Source organism: Rhinopithecus roxellana, chromosome 8 (assembly GCF_007565055.1).
Source record: "Rhinopithecus roxellana isolate Shanxi Qingling chromosome 8, ASM756505v1, whole genome shotgun sequence".
Lineage (NCBI taxonomy): Eukaryota > Metazoa > Chordata > Mammalia > Primates > Cercopithecidae > Rhinopithecus > Rhinopithecus roxellana.
In genome coordinates, this window is record NC_044556.1 from 13,353,323 (window position 1) to 13,377,304 (window position 23,982).

The 23,982-nt window shown below is 55.5% G+C and overlaps 1 protein-coding gene across 1 annotated transcript in view; it reads left to right on the plus strand.

Annotated features, from left to right (window-relative positions):
* TJP3 (tight junction protein 3) overlaps nucleotides 1–23,982 on the plus strand; it is a 58,965-nt gene that overhangs the window by 34,690 nt on the left and 293 nt on the right. Inside the window, exons 9-20 of the mRNA XM_010367277.2 lie at nucleotides 934–992; nucleotides 1,546–1,612; nucleotides 1,841–1,997; nucleotides 13,230–13,338; nucleotides 13,576–13,813; nucleotides 14,690–14,901; nucleotides 17,293–17,388; nucleotides 19,670–19,740; nucleotides 20,378–20,588; nucleotides 20,670–20,770; nucleotides 21,538–21,846; nucleotides 23,603–23,646. Coding sequence (XP_010365579.1) covers nucleotides 934–992; nucleotides 1,546–1,612; nucleotides 1,841–1,997; nucleotides 13,230–13,338; nucleotides 13,576–13,813; nucleotides 14,690–14,901; nucleotides 17,293–17,388; nucleotides 19,670–19,740; nucleotides 20,378–20,588; nucleotides 20,670–20,770; nucleotides 21,538–21,846; nucleotides 23,603–23,646 — 1,674 coding nt within the window. The remainder of the gene's footprint in view (nucleotides 1–933; nucleotides 993–1,545; nucleotides 1,613–1,840; nucleotides 1,998–13,229; nucleotides 13,339–13,575; nucleotides 13,814–14,689; nucleotides 14,902–17,292; nucleotides 17,389–19,669; nucleotides 19,741–20,377; nucleotides 20,589–20,669; nucleotides 20,771–21,537; nucleotides 21,847–23,602; nucleotides 23,647–23,982) is intronic.

The following is a 23,982-nucleotide window of genomic DNA, read 5'->3' on the forward strand; positions in this document are numbered from 1 at the left end:
CCACATTTGTAGGTGTTGGTTACAGCAGCACCCCACTTCTTAGTATCAAACTCTGCCTTAGGCTGGGTGTGGTGGCTCACGCCTGTAATCCCAGCACTTTGGGAGGCCAAGGAAGGCGGATCATCTGAGGTCAGGAGTTCGAGACCAGCCTGGCCAACATGGTGAAACTATCTCTACTAAAATACCAAAGTTAGCCTGACGTGGTGCCAGGTGCCTGTAATCCCAGCTACTTGGGAGGCTGAGGCAGGAGAATCGCTTGAACCCAGGAAATGGAGTTTGCAGTGAGCCGAGATCATGTCATTACACTCTAGCCTGGGCGACCATAGCAAAACTCCGTCTCAAAAAAAAAATTTTTTTTTCCTCTATTTATTTATTTGTTTTGAGACCGAGTCATGTGAGACTGGCTAATTTTCGTATTTTTGGTAGACATGGGGGCTGTGTTGCCCAGGCTGGTCTTGAACTCCTGGGCTCAAGCATTTGGCCTGCCTCAGCCTCCCAAAGTGCTGGGATTACACGTGTGAGCCACCACGCCCAGCCCAGATAAATTAAAATTCTTTTTATTTTGTTTATTTGTTTGTTTTTTTGGAGACAAGTTCTTGTTCTGTCGCCCAGGCTGGAGTGCAATGGCATGATCTTGGCTCACTGCAACTTCTACCTTCTGGGTTCAAGCAATTCTCCTGCCTTAACCTCCTGCGTAGCTGGGATTACAGACACCCACCATCATGCCTGCCTAATTTTTGTATTTTTGTAGAGACGGGGTTTAACCTCTTTGGCCAGGCTGGTCTTGAACCCCTGACCTCAGGTGATCCACCCTCCTCAACCTCCCAAAATGCTAGGATTACAGGCGTGAACCACCACAAACGGCCTAAAATTCTTTTTAAAATGGCCCCTTGACATCCACCCCTGCCTCACCCCCAATCTGTTCCCCACCAGGGAGAGCCCCCGGCTTCGGCGGGAAAGTTCGGTCAATTCCAGAACCATCTCGGAACCAGGTGAGCAACAGGCAGGTGGGTGGTGACTCTGAGCACCCCATCCCTGATGTTTCTTTTTTTTTTTTTGAGACAGAGTCTCCCCCTGTCGCCCAGGCTGGGGTGCAGTGGCGCGATCTCAGCTCACTGCAACCTCCGCCCCTCCAGGTTTAAGCAATTCTCTGCCTCAGCCACTGGAGTAGCTGGGATTACAGGCGCATGCCACCACGCCCAGCTAATTTTTTTGTATTTTTAGTAAAGACGGGGTTTCACCATCTTGGCCAGGCTGGTCTTGAACTCCTGACCTCGTGATCCACCCGCCTTGGCCTCCCAAAGTGCTGGGATTACAGGCATGAGCCACCGCGCCTGGCCAATCCCTGATATTTCTGATCCCCGACAGCAAGGCTGTGGCAGGCAGAGCCGGGGGAGGTTGGCCTGAGCCTAAGTGGTGAGATACGGTTTCCTGAGAAGGACTCGAGGTGGGTGACGGTCCTTCCAGGATGACGACATAAAGCAAAGGTTTGGAGGCTGGACCGAGCCAGTGTGCTGGGGAAAGAGACTGGCTTTTCCCTTTCAGAGTTGCCCAGGGAAAGCAGCTATGACATCTACAGAGTGCCCAGCAGCCAGAGCATGGAGGATCGCGGGTATGTGCGCCAGAAGAAAGCCCACCCTCTCGAAACTCCTGCATCCCAGGCTGCCTCCCTCATCAGCACAGTCCTGCCTGCTTGTATCCCTTGTGTTGTGTGGGACAATTAAGTGGGGATTTGGGGGAAACCAAGGCCTGGAGGGGGTGGGGGCTTTCCCAAGGACAATGCTGAGCCCTCCCCCGTCCGCCCACTCCGGTCTGACCCCCCCTCTGCCTCCCCTTGCAGGTACAGCCCCGACACGCGGGTGGTCCGCTTCCTCAAGGGCAAGAGCATCGGGCTGCGGCTGGCCGGGGGCAATGACGTGGGCATCTTCGTGTCCGGGGTGCAGGCGGGCAGCCCGGCTGACGGACAGGGCATCCAGGAGGGAGATCAGATCCTGCAGGTGCTCCCCGGGGTGTCCGGCCAGCCCCACCGGTCACGGGCGTGTCGTGTGCTAGGTCCTGCCCTTGTTTGCTAAAACCTGTGGGTCCTCCCCTTGGGTCCACCCTGAGGACTGTTGAGACCCCAGATGAGTATTTTAACGTTTCAATGTCCTCTTGGCTGTGTCACGATCTGGCTAATGTCACGACCTTATCTTCCAGGTCATGACGTCATCGTCCAGTCACGACCTCCTGTCTGTGCCTTGACCTTATCCGGGTTCATCTTTTTTGTTTGTTTGTTTTTGAGACAGAGTTTCGCTCTTGTTGCCCAGGCTGGAGTGCAGTGGTGCGATCTCGGCTCACCACAACCTCTGCCTGCCGGGTTCAAGCGATTCTTCTGCCTCACCTCCTAAGTAGCTGGGATTACAGGTGCACACCACCACGCCCGGCTGATTTTTATATTTTTAGTAGAGACGAGTTTTCGCCATGTTGACCAGGCTGGTCTCAAACTCCTGACCTCAGGTGATCCACCTGCCTCAGCTTCCCAAGTAGCTGAGATTACAGGCATGAGCCACTGTGCCTGGCTAACTTTTTTTTTTTTTTTTTTTGAGATGGAGTCTTGCTCTGACATCCAGGCTGGAGTGCAGTGGTATGATCTCGGCTCACTACAACGTCCGCCTCCCAGGTTCAAGGGATCATCCTGCCTCAGCCTCCCAAGTAGCTAGGATTACAGGTGCCCGCCACCATGCCCAGCTAATTTTTGTATTTTTAGTAGAGACGGGATTTCACCATGTTGGCCGGGCTGGTCTTGAACTCCTGGCCTCAAGTGATCCACCCACCTCAGCCTCCCAAAGTGCTGGAATTACAGGTGTGGGCCACCGCACCCATCCTGGGTTACAATCTTGTTGTTCATGCCATATGACCTTGTCCATGTGACAACCTTGTTATCAATGTCACAGTCTCCTTGTTATCAACGTCAGGACTTTGGGCCATAACCTCATTGCCTATATCATGACCTTGTCTGGGTCGCCATCCTCTTGTTCCTGACGGGGCTGTGTTGACTGCGTCACGACCGTCTCGTATGTCCTAATCGTGGTCAGGTCACAGATCCTTCTCGTATGATCTCCATGTCCATTTACAATCACTTTCTGTGCCACCACCCCCTGTGTCTGTGTTGTGACCTTGCCTGGGTCCTGCCTTCATGACAGTGTCATCACTACCTCCAGGATCCATAGCTCTTCATCATCCCCCCGTCTCTGTCCTTGCCTCATCTCATCCCCAGGCCGTCTCCCCTGTCCCTTGCACAAGTTCACTCACCAAGTCGCACCCCCAGTTTGCTCTCATGACCTTGTGTCTTGACCTTGCAGTGTGAGTTGTGATTCATGAGGGAGTCACAGTTCCTCACTTTCCATGTCCTCAGCCCACTGGCTGGGTGACAACTTGGTGCCCAGTTGCCTGAGGGTCATGGTATTTTTTAGTGTATTTCTACTCAGTTTGCTTGTGGGATTCTAACCTTGACATCCATGTCATGACCCTCAGAGTAAGTGTCTGAGGCGTCTGTGCCCACAGGCTGTGTCTGTATATTGCTGTCCCTGTTATGACCCCGAGAGCAGGTGGCTGTGTCTGTACATTGCTGTCCCTGTCGCGACCCCGAGAGCAGGTGTCTGTGTCTGTACATTGCTGTCCCTGTCGCGACCCTGAGAGCAGGTGTCTGTGTCTGTACCTTGCTGTCCCTGTCGCGACCCCGAGAGCAGGTGTCTGTGTCTGTACATTGCTGTCCCTGTCGCGACCCTGAGAGCAGGTGTCTGTGTCTGTACCTTGCTGTCCCTGTCGTGACCCTGAGAGCAGGTGTCTGTGTCTGTATATTGCTGTCCCTGTCGCGACCCCGAGAGCAGGTGTCTGTGTCTGTATATTGCTGTCCCTGTTATGACCCCGAGAGCAGGTGTCTGTGTCTGTACCTTGCTGTCCCTGTCGTGACCCTGAGAGCAGGTGTCTGTGTCTGTATATTGCTGTCCCTGTCGCGACCCCGAGAGCAGGTGTCTGTGTCTGTACCTTGCTGTCCCTGTCGTGACCCTGAGAGCAGGTGTCTGTGTCTGTATATTGCTGTCCCTGTCGCGACCCCGAGAGCAGGTGTCTGTGTCTGTACCTTGCTGTCCCTGTCGCGACCCTGAGAGCAGGTGTCTGTGTCTGTACCTTGCTGTCCCTGTCGTGACCCTGAGAGCAGGTGTCTGTGTCTGTATATTGCTGTCCCTGTCGCGACCCCGAGAGCAGGTGTCTGTGTCTGTATATTGCTGTCCCTGTTATGACCCCGAGAGCAGGTGTCTGTGTCTGTACCTTGCTGTCCATGTCATGACCCTGAGAGTAGGTGTCTGTGTCCACAAGCTGTGCACATATATTGCTGTCCCTGTTATGACCCCAAGAACAGGTGGCTGTGTCTGTATATTGCTGTCCCTGTTATGACCCTGAGAGCAGGTGGCTGTGTCTGTACATTGCGTCCATGTCGTGACCCCAAGAACAGGTGTCTGTGTCTGTATATTGCTGTCCCTGTCATGACCCCGAGAGCAGGTGGCTGTGTCTGTACATTGCTGTCCCTGTCGCGACCCCGAGAGCAGGTGTCTGTGTCTGTACATTGCTGTCCCTGTCGCGACCCTGAGAGCAGGTGTCTGTGTCTGTACCTTGCTGTCCCTGTCGCGACCCCGAGAGCAGGTGTCTGTGTCTGTACCTTGCTGTCCATGTCATGACCCTGAGAGTAGGTGTCTGTGTCCACAAGCTGTGCACATATATTGCTGTCCCTGTTATGACCCCAAGAACAGGTGGCTGTGTCTGTATATTGCTGTCCCTGTTATGACCCTGAGAGCAGGTGGCTGTGTCTGTACATTGCGTCCATGTCGTGACCCTGAGAGCAAGTGGCTGTGTCTGTATATTGCTGTCCCTGTTGTGACCCTGAGAGCAGGTGGTTGTGTCTGTATATTGCTGTCCCTGTCATGACCCTGAGAGTAGGTGTCTGTGTCCACAGGCTGTGCACATATATTGCTGTCCCTGTTATGACCCTAAGAGCAGGTGGTTGTGTCTGTATATTGCTGTCCCTGTTGTGACCTCAAGAGCAGGTGGCTGTGTCTGTATATTGCTCTCCCTGACGTGACCCCGTGAGCCGGTGGCTGTGTCTGTATATTGCGTCCATGTCACGACCCCGAGAGCCGGTGGCTGTGTCTGTATATTGCTCTCCCTGACGTGACCCCGTGAGCCGGTGGCTGTGTCTGTATATTGCGTCCATGTCACGACCCCGTGAGCCGGTGGCTGTGTCTGTATATTGCTCTCCCTGACGTGACCCCGTGAGCCGGTGGCTGTGTCTGTATATTGCTCTCCCTGACGTGACCCCGTGAGCCGGTGGCTGTGTCTGTATATTGCGTCCATGTCACGACCCCGTGAGCCGGTGGCTGTGTCTGTATATTGCGTCCATGTCACGACCCCGTGAGCCGGTGGCTGTGTCTGTATATTGCTCTCCCTGACGTGACCCCGAGAGCCGGTGGCTGTGTCTGTATATTGCTCTCCCTGACGTGACCCCGAGAGCAGGTGGCTGTGTCTGTATATTGCTCTCCCTGACGTGACCCCGAGAGCAGGTGGCTGTGTCTGTATATTGCTCTCCCTGACGTGACCCCGAGAGCCGGTGGCTGTGTCTGTATATTGCTCTCCCTGACGTGACCCCGTGAGCCGGTGGCTGTGTCTGTATATTGCTCTCCCTGACGTGACCCCGTGAGCCGGTGGCTGTGTCTGTATATTGCTCTCCCTGACGTGACCCCGAGAGCCGGTGGCTGTGTCTGTATATTGCTCTCCCTGACGTGACCCCGTGAGCCGGTGGCTGTGTCTGTATATTGCGTCCATGTCACGACCCCGAGAGCCGGTGGCTGTGTCTGTATATTGCTCTCCCTGACGTGACCCCGTGAGCCGGTGGCTGTGTCTGTATATTGCGTCCATGTCACGACCCCGTGAGCCGGTGGCTGTGTCTGTATATTGCTCTCCCTGACGTGACCCCGTGAGCCGGTGGCTGTGTCTGTATATTGCTCTCCCTGACGTGACCCCGTGAGCCGGTGGCTGTGTCTGTATATTGCGTCCATGTCACGACCCCGTGAGCCGGTGGCTGTGTCTGTATATTGCTCTCCCTGACGTGACCCCGAGAGCCGGTGGCTGTGTCTGTATATTGCTCTCCCTGACGTGACCCCGAGAGCAGGTGGCTGTGTCTGTATATTGCTCTCCCTGACGTGACCCCGAGAGCCGGTGGCTGTGTCTGTATATTGCTCTCCCTGACGTGACCCCGAGAGCCGGTGGCTGTGTCTGTATATTGCTCTCCCTGACGTGACCCCGAGAGCCGGTGGCTGTGTCTGTATATTGCTCTCCCTGACGTGACCCCGTGAGCCGGTGGCTGTGTCTGTATATTGCTCTCCCTGACGTGACCCCGTGAGCCGGTGGCTGTGTCTGTATATTGCTCTCCCTGACGTGACCCCGAGAGCCGGTGGCTGTGTCTGTATATTGCTCTCCCTGACGTGACCCCGTGAGCCGGTGGCTGTGTCTGTATATTGCTCTCCCTGACGTGACCCCGTGAGCCGGTGGCTGTGTCTGTATATTGCTCTCCCTGACGTGACCCCGAGAGCCGGTGGCTGTGTCTGTATATTGCTCTCCCTGACGTGACCCCGTGAGCCGGTGGCTGTGTCTGTATATTGCTCTCCCTGACGTGACCCCGTGAGCCGGTGGCTGTGTCTGTATATTGCTCTCCCTGACGTGACCCCGTGAGCCGGTGGCTGTGTCTGTATATTGCTCTCCCTGACGTGACCCCGTGAGCCGGTGGCTGTGTCTGTATATTGCGTCCATGTCGTGACCCCGTGAGCCGGTGGCTGTGTCTGTATATTGCGTCCATGTCGTGACCCCGTGAGCCGGTGGCTGTGTCTGTATATTGCGTCCATGTCGTGACCCCGTGAGCCGGTGGCTGTGTCTGTATATTGCGTCCATGTCGTGACCCCGAGAGCAGGTGGCTGTGTCTGTATATTGCTCTCCCTGACGTGACCCCGTGAGCCGGTGGCTGTGTCTGTATATTGCGTCCATGTCACGACCCCGTGAGCCGGTGGCTGTGTCTGTATATTGCGTCCATGTCACGACCCCGTGAGCCGGTGGCTGTGTCTGTATATTGCTCTCCCTGACGTGACCCCGAGAGCAGGTGGCTGTGTCTGTATATTGCTCTCCCTGACGTGACCCCGAGAGCCGGTGGCTGTGTCTGTATATTGCTCTCCCTGACGTGACCCCGAGAGCAGGTGGCTGTGTCTGTATATTGCTCTCCCTGACGTGACCCCGAGAGCAGGTGGCTGTGTCTGTATATTGCTCTCCCTGACGTGACCCCGAGAGCCGGTGGCTGTGTCTGTATATTGCTCTCCCTGACGTGACCCCGTGAGCCGGTGGCTGTGTCTGTATATTGCGTCCATGTCGTGACCCCGTGAGCCGGTGGCTGTGTCTGTATATTGCGTCCATGTCGTGACCCCGTGAGCCGGTGGCTGTGTCTGTATATTGCTCTCCCTGACGTGACCCCGAGAGCCGGTGGCTGTGTCTGTATATTGCTCTCCCTGACGTGACCCCGAGAGCCGGTGGCTGTGTCTGTATATTGCTCTCCCTGACGTGACCCCGAGAGCCGGTGGCTGTGTCTGTATATTGCTCTCCCTGACGTGACCCCGAGAGCAGGTGGCTGTGTCTGTATATTGCTCTCCCTGACGTGACCCCGTGAGCAGGTGGCTGTGTCTGTATATTGCTCTCCCTGACGTGACCCCGTGAGCAGGTGGCTGTGTCTGTATATTGCTCTCCCTGACGTGACCCCGTGAGCCGGTGGCTGTGTCTGTATATTGCTCTCCCTGACGTGACCCCGAGAGCCGGTGGCTGTGTCTGTATATTGCTCTCCCTGACGTGACCCCGAGAGCCGGTGGCTGTGTCTGTATATTGCTCTCCCTGACGTGACCCCGTGAGCCGGTGGCTGTGTCTGTATATTGCTCTCCCTGACGTGACCCCGAGAGCCGGTGGCTGTGTCTGTATATTGCTCTCCCTGACGTGACCCCGAGAGCCGGTGGCTGTGTCTGTATATTGCTCTCCCTGACGTGACCCCGAGAGCAGGTGGCTGTGTCTGTATATTGCTCTCCCTGACGTGACCCCGTGAGCAGGTGGCTGTGTCTGTATATTGCTCTCCCTGACGTGACCCCGTGAGCAGGTGGCTGTGTCTGTATATTGCTCTCCCTGACGTGACCCCGTGAGCCGGTGGCTGTGTCTGTATATTGCTCTCCCTGACGTGACCCCGAGAGCCGGTGGCTGTGTCTGTATATTGCTCTCCCTGACGTGACCCCGAGAGCCGGTGGCTGTGTCTGTATATTGCTCTCCCTGACGTGACCCCGTGAGCCGGTGGCTGTGTCTGTATATTGCTCTCCCTGACGTGACCCCGAGAGCCGGTGGCTGTGTCTGTATATTGCTCTCCCTGACGTGACCCCGAGAGCCGGTGGCTGTGTCTGTATATTGCTCTCCCTGACGTGACCCCGAGAGCCGGTGGCTGTGTCTGTATATTGCTCTCCCTGACGTGACCCCGAGAGCAGGTGGCTGTGTCTGTATATTGCTCTCCCTGACGTGACCCCGTGAGCCGGTGGCTGTGTCTGTATATTGCTCTCCCTGACGTGACCCCGTGAGCCGGTGGCTGTGTCTGTATATTGCTCTCCCTGACGTGACCCCGTGAGCAGGTGGCTGTGTCTGTATATTGCTCTCCCTGACGTGACCCCGAGAGCCGGTGGCTGTGTCTGTATATTGCTCTCCCTGACGTGACCCCGAGAGCCGGTGGCTGTGTCTGTATATTGCTCTCCCTGACGTGACCCCGAGAGCCGGTGGCTGTGTCTGTATATTGCTCTCCCTGACGTGACCCCGAGAGCCGGTGGCTGTGTCTGTATATTGCTCTCCCTGACGTGACCCCGAGAGCCGGTGGCTGTGTCTGTATATTGCTCTCCCTGACGTGACCCCGAGAGCCGGTGGCTGTGTCTGTATATTGCTCTCCCTGACGTGACCCCGAGAGCCGGTGGCTGTGTCTGTATATTGCTCTCCCTGACGTGACCCCGTGAGCCGGTGGCTGTGTCTGTATATTGCTCTCCCTGACGTGACCCCGAGAGCCGGTGGCTGTGTCTGTATATTGCTCTCCCTGACGTGACCCCGAGAGCCGGTGGCTGTGTCTGTATATTGCTCTCCCTGACGTGACCCCGAGAGCAGGTGGCTGTGTCTGTATATTGCTCTCCCTGACGTGACCCCGTGAGCCGGTGGCTGTGTCTGTATATTGCTCTCCCTGACGTGACCCCGTGAGCCGGTGGCTGTGTCTGTATATTGCTCTCCCTGACGTGACCCCGTGAGCCGGTGGCTGTGTCTGTATATTGCTCTCCCTGACGTGACCCCGTGAGCCGGTGGCTGTGTCTGTATATTGTGTCCATGTCACGACCCCGTGAGCCGGTGGCTGTGTCTGTATATTGCGTCCATGTCACGACCCCGTGAGCCGGTGGCTGTGTCTGTATATTGCTCTCCCTGACGTGACCCCGTGAGCAGGTGGCTGTGTCTGTATATTGCTCTCCCTGACGTGACCCCGAGAGCCGGTGGCTGTGTCTGTATATTGCTCTCCCTGACGTGACCCCGAGAGCAGGTGGCTGTGTCTGTATATTGCTCTCCCTGACGTGACCCCGAGAGCAGGTGGCTGTGTCTGTATATTGCTCTCCCTGACGTGACCCCGAGAGCCGGTGGCTGTGTCTGTATATTGCTCTCCCTGACGTGACCCCGTGAGCCGGTGGCTGTGTCTGTATATTGCTCTCCCTGACGTGACCCCGTGAGCCGGTGGCTGTGTCTGTATATTGCTCTCCCTGACGTGACCCCGAGAGCCGGTGGCTGTGTCTGTATATTGCTCTCCCTGACGTGACCCCGAGAGCCGGTGGCTGTGTCTGTATATTGCTCTCCCTGACGTGACCCCGAGAGCCGGTGGCTGTGTCTGTATATTGCTCTCCCTGACGTGACCCCGAGAGCCGGTGGCTGTGTCTGTATATTGCTCTCCCTGACGTGACCCCGAGAGCCGGTGGCTGTGTCTGTATATTGCTCTCCCTGACGTGACCCCGTGAGCCGGTGGCTGTGTCTGTATATTGCTCTCCCTGACGTGACCCCGTGAGCCGGTGGCTGTGTCTGTATATTGCTCTCCCTGACGTGACCCCGAGAGCCGGTGGCTGTGTCTGTATATTGCTCTCCCTGACGTGACCCCGTGAGCCGGTGGCTGTGTCTGTATATTGCTCTCCCTGACGTGACCCCGTGAGCCGGTGGCTGTGTCTGTATATTGCTCTCCCTGACGTGACCCCGTGAGCCGGTGGCTGTGTCTGTATATTGCTCTCCCTGACGTGACCCCGAGAGCCGGTGGCTGTGTCTGTATATTGCGTCCATGTCGTGACCCCGAGAGCCGGTGGCTGTGTCTGTATATTGCGTCCATGTCGTGACCCCGAGAGCCGGTGGCTGTGTCTGTATATTGCGTCCATGTCGTGACCCCGAGAGCCGGTGGCTGTGTCTGTATATTGCGTCCATGTCACGACCCCGTGAGCCGGTGGCTATGTCTGTATATTGCTCTCCCTGACGTGACCCCGAGAGCCGGTGGCTGTGTCTGTATATTGCTCTCCCTGACGTGACCCCGTGAGCCGGTGGCTGTGTCTGTATATTGCTCTCCCTGACGTGACCCCGAGAGCCGGTGGCTGTGTCTGTATATTGCGTCCATGTCGTGACCCCGAGAGCCGGTGGCTGTGTCTGTATATTGCGTCCATGTCGTGACCCCGAGAGCCGGTGGCTGTGTCTGTATATTGCGTCCATGTCGTGACCCCGAGAGCCGGTGGCTGTGTCTGTATATTGCGTCCATGTCGTGACCCCGAGAGCCGGTGGCTGTGTCTGTATATTGCGTCCATGTCACGACCCCGTGAGCCGGTGGCTGTGTCTGTATATTGCTCTCCCTGACGTGACCCCGAGAGCCGGTGGCTGTGTCTGTATATTGCGTCCATGTCGTGACCCCGAGAGCCGGTGGCTGTGTCTGTATATTGCGTCCATGTCGTGACCCCGAGAGCCGGTGGCTGTGTCTGTATATTGCGTCCATGTCACGACCCCGTGAGCCGGTGGCTGTGTCTGTATATTGCTCTCCCTGACGTGACCCCGTGAGCCGGTGGCTGTGTCTGTATATTGCTCTCCCTGACGTGACCCCGAGAGCCGGTGGCTGTGTCTGTATATTGCGTCCATGTCGTGACCCCGAGAGCCGGTGGCTGTGTCTGTATATTGCGTCCATGTCGTGACCCCGAGAGCCGGTGGCTGTGTCTGTATATTGCGTCCATGTCGTGACCCCGAGAGCCGGTGGCTGTGTCTGTATATTGCGTCCATGTCACGACCCCGTGAGCCGGTGGCTGTGTCTGTATATTGCTCTCCCTGACGTGACCCCGAGAGCCGGTGGCTGTGTCTGTATATTGCTCTCCCTGACGTGACCCCGTGAGCCGGTGGCTGTGTCTGTATATTGCTCTCCCTGACGTGACCCCGAGAGCCGGTGGCTGTGTCTGTATATTGCGTCCATGTCGTGACCCCGAGAGCCGGTGGCTGTGTCTGTATATTGCGTCCATGTCGTGACCCCGAGAGCCGGTGGCTGTGTCTGTATATTGCGTCCATGTCGTGACCCCGAGAGCCGGTGGCTGTGTCTGTATATTGCGTCCATGTCGTGACCCCGAGAGCCGGTGGCTGTGTCTGTATATTGCGTCCATGTCGTGACCCCGAGAGCCGGTGGCTGTGTCTGTATATTGCGTCCATGTCACGACCCCGTGAGCCGGTGGCTGTGTCTGTATATTGCTCTCCCTGACGTGACCCCGAGAGCCGGTGGCTGTGTCTGTATATTGCTCTCCCTGACGTGACCCCGTGAGCCGGTGGCTGTGTCTGTATATTGCTCTCCCTGACGTGACCCCGTGAGCAGGTGGCTGTGTCTGTATATTGCTCTCCCTGACGTGACCCCGTGAGCCGGTGGCTGTGTCTGTATATTGCTCTCCCTGACGTGACCCCGTGAGCCGGTGGCTGTGTCTGTATATTGCGTCCATGTCACGACCCCGTGAGCCGGTGGCTGTGTCTGTATATTGCGTCCATGTCACGACCCCGTGAGCCGGTGGCTGTGTCTGTATATTGCTCTCCCTGACGTGACCCCGAGAGCCGGTGGCTGTGTCTGTATATTGCGTCCATGTCACGACCCCGTGAGCCGGTGGCTGTGTCTGTATATTGCGTCCATGTCGTGACCCCGTGAGCCGGTGGCTGTGTCTGTATATTGCGTCCATGTCACGACCCCGTGAGCCGGTGGCTGTGTCTGTATATTGCTCTCCCTGACGTGACCCCGTGAGCCGGTGGCTGTGTCTGTATATTGCGTCCATGTCGTGACCCCGTGAGCCGGTGGCTGTGTCTGTATATTGCTCTCCCTGACGTGACCCCGAGAGCCGGTGGCTGTGTCTGTATATTGCTCTCCCTGACGTGACCCCGTGAGCCGGTGGCTGTGTCTGTATATTGCGTCCATGTCACGACCCCGTGAGCCGGTGGCTGTGTCTGTATATTGCTCTCCCTGACGTGACCCCGAGAGCCGGTGGCTGTGTCTGTATATTGCTCTCCCTGACGTGACCCCGTGAGCCGGTGGCTGTGTCTGTATATTGCTCTCCCTGACGTGACCCCGAGAGCCGGTGGCTGTGTCCATTGGCTGCATCTGTATATTGTTGTCCTTGTCATGACCCTGATGGGCGGCATCTGTGACCCACTATGTGTCCATGTATTGCTGTCCCTGTCACGACCCTGTGACTACTGTGATTATGTCTGAATTCTTTTGAGCATTTCACAGTTTCCACCAAGCTCCATGCCATGACCTCTGTTCCCATGTTTTGATACTGACAACCTACCATGACTTGGTTATCTGAGGGCCAGCGCAGTGCCTGTGCCCGTTTCCGTGTCAAAACCCTTGTATCCTTATGATGCCACCAGCTGTCTGTGTCACACATCACACAGCCATAGGGTGATACCCCAGTCAGAAAGCCCTCCGGGAACTGCCGGGGCTCTTGGAAGCAGCTCTAGAAGCCGTTGGAGTTGAGTTTTGCCCAGAGGAAGGTCCAGGATCTCATGCACAGCCAGGAAGTACCGGAGCTTGGTCTATAGCTGTGCCCGCTTTCTGGCAGGTGAATGACGTGCCATTCCAGAACCTGACACGGGAGGAGGCGGTGCAGTTCCTGCTGGGGCTGCCACCGGGCGAGGAGATGGAGCTGGTGACGCAGCGGAAGCAGGACAGTGAGTGTGTGTGGATGTGGGTGTGCCTGTGTGTGTCGGGGGGAGGACCTGGCTGTGTGGCCTGGTGGCGAGTGCAGGGGTGTGGTTGAATCTGCGTCTCTGCACCCTCCATCCCTCTCCCCAGCCCCTGCAGGGAGAGTGCCCAAGTCTCCCAGGGTGAGTTCCCTCCAGCCAGGCCCACTCTCCATGGGCGAGGGCTCAGATCAGGCAGCTCATGCAGCCTTCTGCTCTCCCCAGTTTTCTGGAAAATGGTGCAGTCCCGTGTGGGCGACTCCTTCTACATCCGCACACACTTTGAGCTGGAGCCCAGCCCACCATCCGGCCTGGGCTTCACCCGTGGGGACGTCTTCCACGTGCTGGACACGCTGTACCCGGGCCCTGAGCAGAGCCACACGCGGGGAGGCCACTGGCTGGCGGTGCGCATGGGTCGTGACCTGCGGGAGCAAGAGCGGGGCATCATTCCCAACCAGAGCAGGTGGGGACTGCGCGCCCCTGCAGCAGGGCCTTCTGCTTCAGCCTCAGTCTCCCCGTTAGAAATGGGCTCGATATCGGCCGGGCGCAGTGGCTCACACCTGTAATCCCAGCACTTTGGGAGGCCAAGGCGGGCGGATCACGAAGTCAGGAGATCGAGACCATCCTGGCTAACATGGTGAAACCCCGTCTCTACTAAAAATACAAGAAAAAAAAAAAAAAGCCGGGTGCGGTGGCGGGTGCCTGTAGTCCCAGCTACTCAGGAGGCTGAGGCAGGAGAATGGCATGAACCCGGGAGGCGGAGTTTGCAGTGAGCCAGGATCATGCCACTGCACTCCAGCCTGGGCGACAGAGCGAAACTGTCTGAAAAAAAAAAAGAAAAAGACATGGGTTCAATATCAGCCGGGTGCAGTGACTCACGCCTGTAATCCCAGCACTTCGGGAGGCTGAGGCAGGAGAATGGCGTGAACCCAGGAGGCGGAGCTTGTAGTGAGCCGAAATCTCGCCACTGCACTCCAGCCTAGGCGACAGAGTGAGACTCCGTCTCAAAAAAAAAAAAAAAAAATTAGCTGGGCGTGGTGGTGCACGCCTGTAATCCCAGCTACTCAGGAGGCTGAGGCAGGAGAATCGCTTGAACCCAGGAGGCAGAGGTGGTAGTGAGCTGAGATTGTGCCACTGCACTCCAGCCCACTCCAGCATGGACAACAGAGCAAGACTTTGTCTCAAAAAAACCCAAAATAATAATAATCATCTCATTTGCAGAGTCCCATTTGCCATACAAAGTGGCCTGTCCGCAGGCTCTGAGGGGTAGGACGAGGACATCTTTGGGGCCGCGATGCTGCTGACCCCAGTGCTCAGTACTGTCCTCTCTCCTCCCCAGGGCGGAGCAGCTGGCCAGCCTGGAAGCTGCCCAGAGGGCCGTGGGAATCGGGCCTGGCTCCTCCGCGGGCTCCAATGCTCGGGCCGAGTTCTGGCGGCTGCGGGGTCTTCGTCGAGGAGCCAAGAAGACCACTCAGCGGAGCCGTGAGGACCTCTCAGCTCTGACCCGACAGGGCCACTACCCGCCCTATGAACGAGTGGTGCTTCGAGAAGGTGGGGCCCGGGGTGCGAGGAGCCCTGGGGAGGCCTCACACAGGGGTCCTGGTGTACCTGTTCCCTAACATCCAGCCTCTAAAAGGCACAGTCTTGGCCGGGCGTGGTGGCTCACACCTATAATCCTAACACTTTGGGACGCTGAGATAGGAGGATTGCTGAGGCCAGGAGTCCCAGACCAGCCTGGGCAGTAAAGCAAGACTACGTCTCTACATCAAATCTATTTATTTATTTACTTTTTATTTTTTTTTTAGACACAGTCTCGCTCTGTCTTAGACTGGAGTGCAATAGCGTGATCTTAGCTCACTGCAACCCCTGCCTCCCTGATTCAAGCTATTCTCCCGCCTCAGCCTCCCGAGTAACTGGGATTACAGATGTCCATCACCAAGCCCAGCTAATTTTTTGTATTTTTAGTAGAGACGGGGTTTCACCATGTTGGTCAGGCTGGTCTTGAACTCCTGATCTCATGATCCACCTGCCTCGGCCTCCCAAAGTGCTGAGATTACAGGCGTGAGCCAACGCGCCCGGCCTCTACATCAAATTTAAAAAGATAATTGGGCATGGTGGTGCGTACCTATAGTCCCAGCTACTTGGGAGGCTGAGGCAGGAAGATCGCTTGAGCCCAAGAGGTCCAGGTTGCAGTGAGCTATGATCGCACCACTGCACTCCAGCCTGGGCCGCAGATTGACACTGTCTTTAAAAAAAAAAAAAAAGACATGTTTCTAACCACACTCTCCTTCTATCAAAAATACTTTTGCGGCTGGGTGCAGTGGCTCACACCTGTAATCCCAATAGTTTGGGAGGCTGAGGCGGGTGGATCACCTGAGGTCAGGAGCTCGAGACCAGCCTGGCCCACATGGTGAAACCCCATCTCTACTAAAATGCAAAAAATTAGCCAGGTGTGGTGGCAGGAGCCTGTAGTCCCCTCCCAATAGTTTGGGAGGCTGAGGCAGGAGAATTGCTTGAACCTGGGAGGTGGAGGTTGTGTTGAGCCGAGATCGTGCCACTGCACTCTAGCCTGAGCGACAAGAGCAAAACTCCACCTCAAAAAAACCCAAAAATACCAAAAAATCCAAACTTTTGGGTTATTTTAGGGGACAGAAGGAGAGAGGAAGGGGGTTCTTTCCTTAAAAATCTATTTGTGTCGGCCGGACATGGTGGCTCACACCTGTAATCCTAGCACTTTGGGAGGCTGAGGCGGGTGGATCACGAGGTCAGGAGTTGAGACCATCCTGGCTAACACGGTGAAACCCCGTCTCTACTAAAAATACAAAAAATTAGCAGAGTGTGGTGGCGGGTGCCTGTAGTCCCAGCTACTAGGGAGACTGAGGCAGAAGAATGGGGTGAACCTGGGAGGCAGAGTTTGCAGTGAGCCGAGATCCTGCCACTGCACTCCAGCCTGGGCGACAGAGTGAGACTCTGTCTCAAAAAAATAAGTAAATAGGCCGGACACAGTGGCTCATGCCTGTAATCCCAGCACTTTGGGAGGCCAAGGCGAGCGGATCACGAGGTCAGGAGATCAAGATCAGCCTGACCAACACTGTGAAACCCCGTCTCTACTAAAAATACAAAAATTAGCTGGGCAAGGTGGCAGGTGCCTGTAGTCCCAGCTACTCAGGAGGCTGAGGCAGGAGAATCGTGTGAACCAGGGAGGCAGAGGTTGCAGTGAGCCAAGATCGCGCCACTGCACTCCAGCCTGGGTGACAGAGCTAGACTCCGTCTCAAAAAAAAAGTAAATAAAATGAAGGAAAGGGAGAAGGAGAAGGATTAAATTGCAAAGATCCTGGGCTGCCACTTTTCTCTCCTCAAGATGCTCTGAGACTGTTTCTTCAGTGGTAAAACGGTATATCTGGTAGGGCAGGTGTCAACATACTTCTCCTGCAAAGGATCACACAGTAACTATTTTAGGCTTTGTGGGCTAGTCTCTGGCAGAACTACTCAGCTCTGCTCAAAGGTAGCCATAGACAGGACATAAAGAAATGGCTGTCACTGTGTTTTGATAAAACTTTATTTACAAACACATGCAGTGGGCCAGATGTGGCCCTCAGGTTGTAGTCTCCTGACCTATGAGTTAGCTAGGTTCAACTGCTAAAAGAGACCCTACAGCCAGGGAGAAAGGAAATGAAGGCCGGAGAGGGGCTTATTCCTGCCCCTGAAGGTGGAACCCAGAAGTGCACACATTAATTCTGCTTGTGTTCCATTGGCCAGTATTTGGTCACATGGCCATCTTAGCTGCAAGGGATACTGGGAGATACAGTCTTTGGCTGGGCAGCTATGGTCCTAGCTAAATAGGCTGTTTACTATAAGGAAGTGGAGGGGTTTGTACAACACTGTAGCTGTCTTTAACCGCAAATGGGACCCTGATTCTTTCACTGTATCTCTGCCCCTCAGCCAGTTTCAAGCGGCCGGTGGTGATCCTGGGACCTGTGGCCGACATTGCTATGCAGAAGTTGACTGCTGAGATGCCTGACCAGTTTGAAATCGCGGGTGAGACGCCAGATCCCCTGGAAACCTCGTTGGTGAATCGTTTCACGACTGTGGAGGGTGGGTGGAGAGTCAGAATAATGATGGCAAGTAAGAAGCAGATGGGCCACCAGTGCTCCCTCCAATACCCAAGCCAGATAGCCTCAATCCATCTTGGCACCGTTTGTCTGCATAGAACCTCCACATCCTTCTTTTTATTTTTTTTTCGAGACGGAGTCTGGCTCTGTGGCCCGGGCTGGAGAGCAGTGGCGCGATCTTGGCTCACTGCAAGCTCCGCCACCCGGGTTCATGCTATTCTCCTGCCTTAGCCTCCTGAATAGCTGGAACTACAGGCGCCCGCCACTGCGCCCGGCTAATTTTTTGTATTTTTTAGTAGAGACGGGGTTTCACCGTGTTAGCCAGGATGGTCTCGATCTCCTGACCTCGTGATCCGCCCGCCTCGGCCTCCCAAAGTGCTGGGATTACAGGCGTGAGCCACCACGCCCAGCCTACATCCTTCTTAATACAGTTCACCAGGTAGCCATCGCCAATTGAGGCAAAGTGTCACCTGTTATTTGTTTAAGAGAAGTTTATTGATCTTCTGAGACAGCAGTGAACAGGACAGGCAAGGTCCCTGGAGAAGACTCCAAATTAACAAGTATAGAAACAATTGGCGCGGTGGCTCAAGCCTATAATCCCAGCACTTTGGGAGGCCGAGGCGGGTGGATCACAAGGTCAAGAGATTGAGACCATCCTGGCTAACACGGTGAAACCCCGTCTCTCCTAAAAATACAAAAATTAGCTAGGTGTGGTGGCGGGCGCCCGTAGTCCCAGCTACTTGGCAGGCTGGGGCAGGAGAATTGCTTGAACCCGTGAGGCAGAGGTTGCAGTGAGCTGAGATCATGCCACTGCACTCCAGCCTGGTGACAGAGTGAGACTTCATCTCAAAAAAAAAAAAAAAAAGAAAAAGAAATAAGATAGACTAGGAGGCTGGGCGCAGTGGTCAGGAATTCAAGACCAGCCTGGACAACACGGTGAAATCCCGTCTCTATTAAAAACACAAAAAATTAGCTGGATATGGTGGCACATGCCTATAATCCCAGCTACTCAGGAAGCTGAGGCAGAAGAATCGCTTGAACCCGGGAGGCGGAGGGTGCAGTGAGCAGAGATCACACCACTGCACTCCAGCCTGGATGACAGAGGGAGACTCTGTCTCAAAACAAAACACAAAAAATAGTTAAGATTGCAAATTTTGGCTGGGTGTGGTGGCTCACATTTAACTCAGCACTTTGGGAGGCCAAGGTATGAGGATGACTTGAGCCTAGGAGTTGGAGACCAGCCTGGGCAACATAGCAAAATCACATTTCTATAAAAGAAAAAAGATTTTTTTAATTAAAAAAGATGCAAATTTTACATCTTTTTTTGTATGTATGGTTTTTTTGTTTGTTTGTTTTTTTTTTTGAGTCAGAGTCTTGCTGTGTTGCCCAGGCTGGAGTGCAGTGGCAGGATCTTGGCTTACTGCAACTTCCGCTCCTAGGTTCAAGTGATCCCCCTGCCTCAGCCCCCCCAGTAGCTGGGATTACAGGCACGTGCCACCATGCCTGGCTAATTTTTGTATTTTTAGTAGAGACGGGGTTTTGCAGTTTGGCCAGGCTGGTCTCGAACTTTTGACCTCAGGTGATCCACCCGCCTTGGCCTCCCAAAGTGGTGGGATTACAGGCTTGAGCCACTGTACCCAGCCAATTTTACGTCTTTAACCAAAACAAAAGGGGGGGATGAGGTCATGTCTCCCTCCTTGAACCCCTCCATGCCAGGCTGTGTCTCCTTCCTGAAACTTTGCACAATCCAGGAGGGCTTCCTGGAGGAAGCAGTGTTCCTCTCAGGTCCTAGAAGACAGATAGAGGCAAGAATGGAGCTTCCTGTGGGGTTGTAGCCTGAGCAGAGCCCTGGAGTTGGGACTGAGTTTGGGAGAGCCAGGGGTTGCAGCTCAGGCTCAGCGTCTGGCCTCTGACTCTGCGACCCTGAGCAAGTAGCCTTTTATCTCTGAGCCTCAGTTTCCCCACCTGCCACATGGGCCAGTACCAGCCACCCACTCCTCAGGAGGAGGTGAGGGCTTGAGGTCAGGAAGGGATGTGAGTGCAGTGCCTGGCACTTGGCCAACAGGAGTTGCTGCTGCTGTTAGGATTTCTCTCCAGGGCAATGGGGAGCCATGGTGGCTTCTTGAGCAGGGGAGGGGAGGTAGGCGTGAATTTGAGGGGCGGGGGGCTGCCCTCCTGAAGCTGTTGGTCCTGTCTCCCCTCCACAGAGACTGTGTCCAGGACGGACAGCCCCTCCAAGATCATCAAACTGGACACTGTGCGGCTGATTGCAGAAAAAGTAAGCCGGGTCCTGCTATGGGTCCCATTTCATGGATGGGGGAAACTGAGGCCTGGGCGTCCAACTGAATGTTCTGACCTGTTCTCAGCCCACACCCCACAAGTGCAGTCTCCCATGGAGCCCCTTTCGGAGGCTTTGTGAGGCAGGAGGCCCGAGAGAGACAAGGGCTTCCCAGAGTCAAAGAGCGCTCAGCCCTGGGCACAGGCAGAGACTCAAGTTGGGGCTTTGATGCCCAAGATGCTGTGGCCTGGGCTATTACCACCACCATCCCCACCATGCTAGCCTGTGGATGTGAGAGGCTGGAGTCCACTCTGACCTCAGACTCTTCATCTTCCCATCTTTCTCTCTGTCTGCCAAGATGCTGTGCCCTGGGCTATTACCACCCTCATCCCCAACATGCTAGCCTGTGGATGTGAGAGGTTGGGGTCCACTCTGACCTCAGACTCTTCATCTTTCCATCTTTCTCTCTCTGCCAAGATGCTGTGCCCTGGGCTATTACTACCCCCATCCCCAACATGCTAGCCTATGGATGAGAGAGGCTGGGGTCCACTCTGACCTCAGACTCCTCATCTTTCCATCTTTCTCTGTTTACCCTGCTGCAATCCCCCTCTCCCCAACCTCCGCGGGCCTGGCCCAGGACAAGCACGCGCTCCTGGATGTGACCCCCTCCGCCATCGAGCGCCTCAACTATGTGCAGTACTACCCCATTGTGGTCTTCTTCATCCCCGAGAGCCGGCCGGCCCTCAAGGCACTGCGCCAGTGGCTGGCGCCTGCCTCCCGCCGCAGCACCCGCCGCCTCTACGCACAAGCCCAGAAGCTGCGGAAACACAGCAGCCACCTCTTCACAGGTGGGGGAGCTGGGTGTCCCAGGGTAGGCGCGTGGGCCCCAGCCTGAGTCTCCCGCGCATACTAATGTCTCCTCCCTGCAGCCACCATCCCTCTGAATGGCACGAGTGACACCTGGTACCAGGAGCTCAAGGCCATCATTCAAGAGCAGCAGACGCGGCCCATCTGGACAGCGGAAGATCAGGTACTGCCGTGGTGAGGGTGGGTCGGGGACAGGGGGCCCCACAGACCCTGTGCAGGCCCAGCTGGGGTTTGGGGCCTCTGTTGGGAGTTAGGTTTTGGTCAGGGGTCAGGATTGTGGCCAGAGTCAAGATGGGACCTGAGACAAGGGTGTTGGACTGGAACTTGGATGACATGAGATTGGAGGAGCCGTGTTTTTGTTGTTGTTGTTTGATTTGAGATGCAGTCTCATTATGTCACCCAGGCTGGAGTGCAGTGGTGTGGTCTTGGCTTGCTGCAACCTCTGCCTCCTGGGTTCAAGTGATTCTTCTGCCTCAGCCTCCTGAGTAGCTGGGAATACAGACGAGCACCACCATGCCCAGCTAATTTTTGTATTTTTAGCAGAGATGAGGTTTCACCATGTTGGCCAGGCTGGTCTCGAACTCCTGACCTCAGGTGATCCACCCACCTCAGCCTCCCGAAGTGCTGGGATGACAGGCCTGAATGACAGCGCCCGGCCTGGAGGAGCTGTTTTAAGAGAGAGAGAGGGGAGTCTTCTCTTGGTGCTGGAGTCAAGGTTTAGGGCTCAGCTTGGATTTGGGGGCTGAGCCTCTCAGGTGAAGCGTCAATGAATACAATTAATCCTGGAGTCAACAGTGAAGCCTCCACTGAGGCTAGAGGCTCCAGGATCCTCATCTCGATTTGGGACTGGAGTTTGAAGGTGGGTGGTATCGTGGGTGGCGGCTGGGGTCCTGGCCGAGGCCAGCTGCAGCATCCACACCCACCCCACAGCTGGAAGGCTCCTTGGAGGACAACCTAGACCTCCCTCACCGTGGCCTGGCCGACAGCTCTGCTGACCTTAGCTGCGACAGCCGTGTTAACAGCGACTACGAGGAGACGGACGGCGAGGGCGGCACGTACACGGACGGCGAGGGTTACACGGACGGCGAGGGTTACACGGACGGCGAGGGGGGGCCCTACACAGATGTGGATGATGAGCCCCCGGCTCCAGCCCTGGCCCGGTCCTCGGAGCCCGTGCAGGCAGATGAGCCTCAGAGCCCGAGGGATCGTGGGAGAATCTCGGCTTATCAGGGGGCCCAGGTGCGTGGGACATGGGGGGCAGTCCTGGGAAAGGTCTCTGGCGGGGACGCTGGCACAGAGACACACACTGGGGAGCCTGTTTTCTACCAGGACGCCAACAAACAGCTTCCCTGGTCAGATTGGTTTCCGGGACTCAGACCTGGGGTAGCTAAGACCCATGTGGCACTGAGCAACTTGCAGCAATTTTTTTTTTCTTTTTTTTGAGATGGAGTTTTGCTTTTGTTGCCCAGGCTGGAGTGCGATGGCACCAACTCAGCTCGCCGCAACCTCCGCCTCCCGGGTTCAAGCAATTCTCATGCCTCGGCCTGAGTAGCTGGGATTATAGGCACGCACCACCATGCCTGGCTAATTTTGTATTTTTAGTGCAGACAGGGTTTCTCCATGTTGGTCAGGTTGGTCTCAAACTCCCAACCTCAGGTGATCCGCCCGCCTTGGCCCCCCAAAGTGCTGGAATTACAGGCGTGAACCACTGCACCTGGCCTAATTTTTTTTTTTGAGTTAGAGTCTCGCTCTGTCGCCCAGGCTGGAGTGCAGTGGCATGATCTCGGCTCACGGCAGCCTCGGACTCCTGTGTTCAAGCGATTCTCCTGCCTCAGACTCCCAGGTAGCTGGGATTACAGGCGAGCGCCACCATGCCCAGCTATTTTTTTTTTTAAAGGTATTCTTAATAGAGACAGAGTTTCACCATGTTGGCCAGGCTGGTCTCCAATTCCTGACCTCAGGTGATCCACCTGGGCCTCTCAGAGTGTTGAGATTACAGGCGTAAGCCACCGCACCTGGCCTCCAGCCAACATTTTAACCTCTCTCTGCACCTGTTTCCTCATCTAGGACACAGGGTGGATGGTATCAGACTTGGTGACACAGGGCAGTGGCAAGCACTCAATGTACTCAGCCCAAGTCTTGGCACATAGTAGTTGCGTGCTTTTTTGAACTTGACCTAACTTACCTAATTTATATATTTTATTTTTTCAATTTTAGAGATAGGGTCTTGCCCTGCTGCCCAGGCTGGAGTGCAGTGGTGCAATCATAGTTCATTGCAGCCTCCAATTCCTGAGCTAAAGGGATCCTCTCACCTCAGCCTCCCGAGTAGCTGGGACCACAGGCACACACCATCACCCATGCCCAGCTAATTTTTTTCACTTTTTACAGAGATGTGGTCTTGCTATGTTGCCCAGGCTGGTCTCTAATTCCTGGGCTCAAGTGAGGATCCTGCCTTGGCATCCCAAAGTGCTGGGATTACAGGCGTGAACCACAGCACCCTGCTGTAGTTGGGTGTTTAACAGTAACAAATGTGTATGTAGCTCTTAGTGTATATGCCTCAGCATCTTCTTCCACACCCTCTCTGGGTCAATGTAAAAATCTATGAATCGATGATAGCTGATTAGAATGATTTTCCTAGGGTTGTGCAGTACCCAACCTGTTCAACTGTCCATGGCGGCCTGCATATGGAGCAGCCACTATACTAAGTCCTTTACATACATGAACTCATGGCAGTGGCCCTATGAGGACCTGCACAGATGAGAAACCCAATTCCCCTTTTGCTGACAGGTTAGGAGGTCTCAGCTAAGGCCTTCCCCTATCCCAGCCTGTTTTCTCATTTATATTTGGGGATGACCTGCAGACTTGTCATGGGGTTATTTAGCAATTGGGCAGGATGTTCCTGGCCAACGTGGGGGATGGGATGGAGGTGGTTATTGATCGTGACTTACCATGCTCTGGCGGGAATTTTGAAGCTCCTCTCTCCCTCTCCTCCAAGGTGGACCGCCATCCCCAGGGTCAGTGGCGACAGGACAGCGTGCGGTAAGAACCCCATATTCCAGATTGGGGGCCCCTCAACCCTTCCCTTGGGACTCAGACTCTGGGGTTAATAGAGATCTATATCCAAGCTATGCCTTCATGGTGCCCCTAGCCTAGTTGGGAAGACAGAGCCTGCCAAAGTCTCTCTAAGCCCCATATAATCAGGGCCAAGGGAGGAGGAATTCCTGGGAGAGCTAGGAAGACTTCTTGAAGGGCAGGACATTGAAGCTGGGGCTTTGAGGGATGCATAGGAGTTTGTTAACAAGGCCTTCCCTATGAATGCCCAGATGTGCTTATCTCTGCCCACACCCACTGTGCCTAGCACAGTCAGCCTCAGTT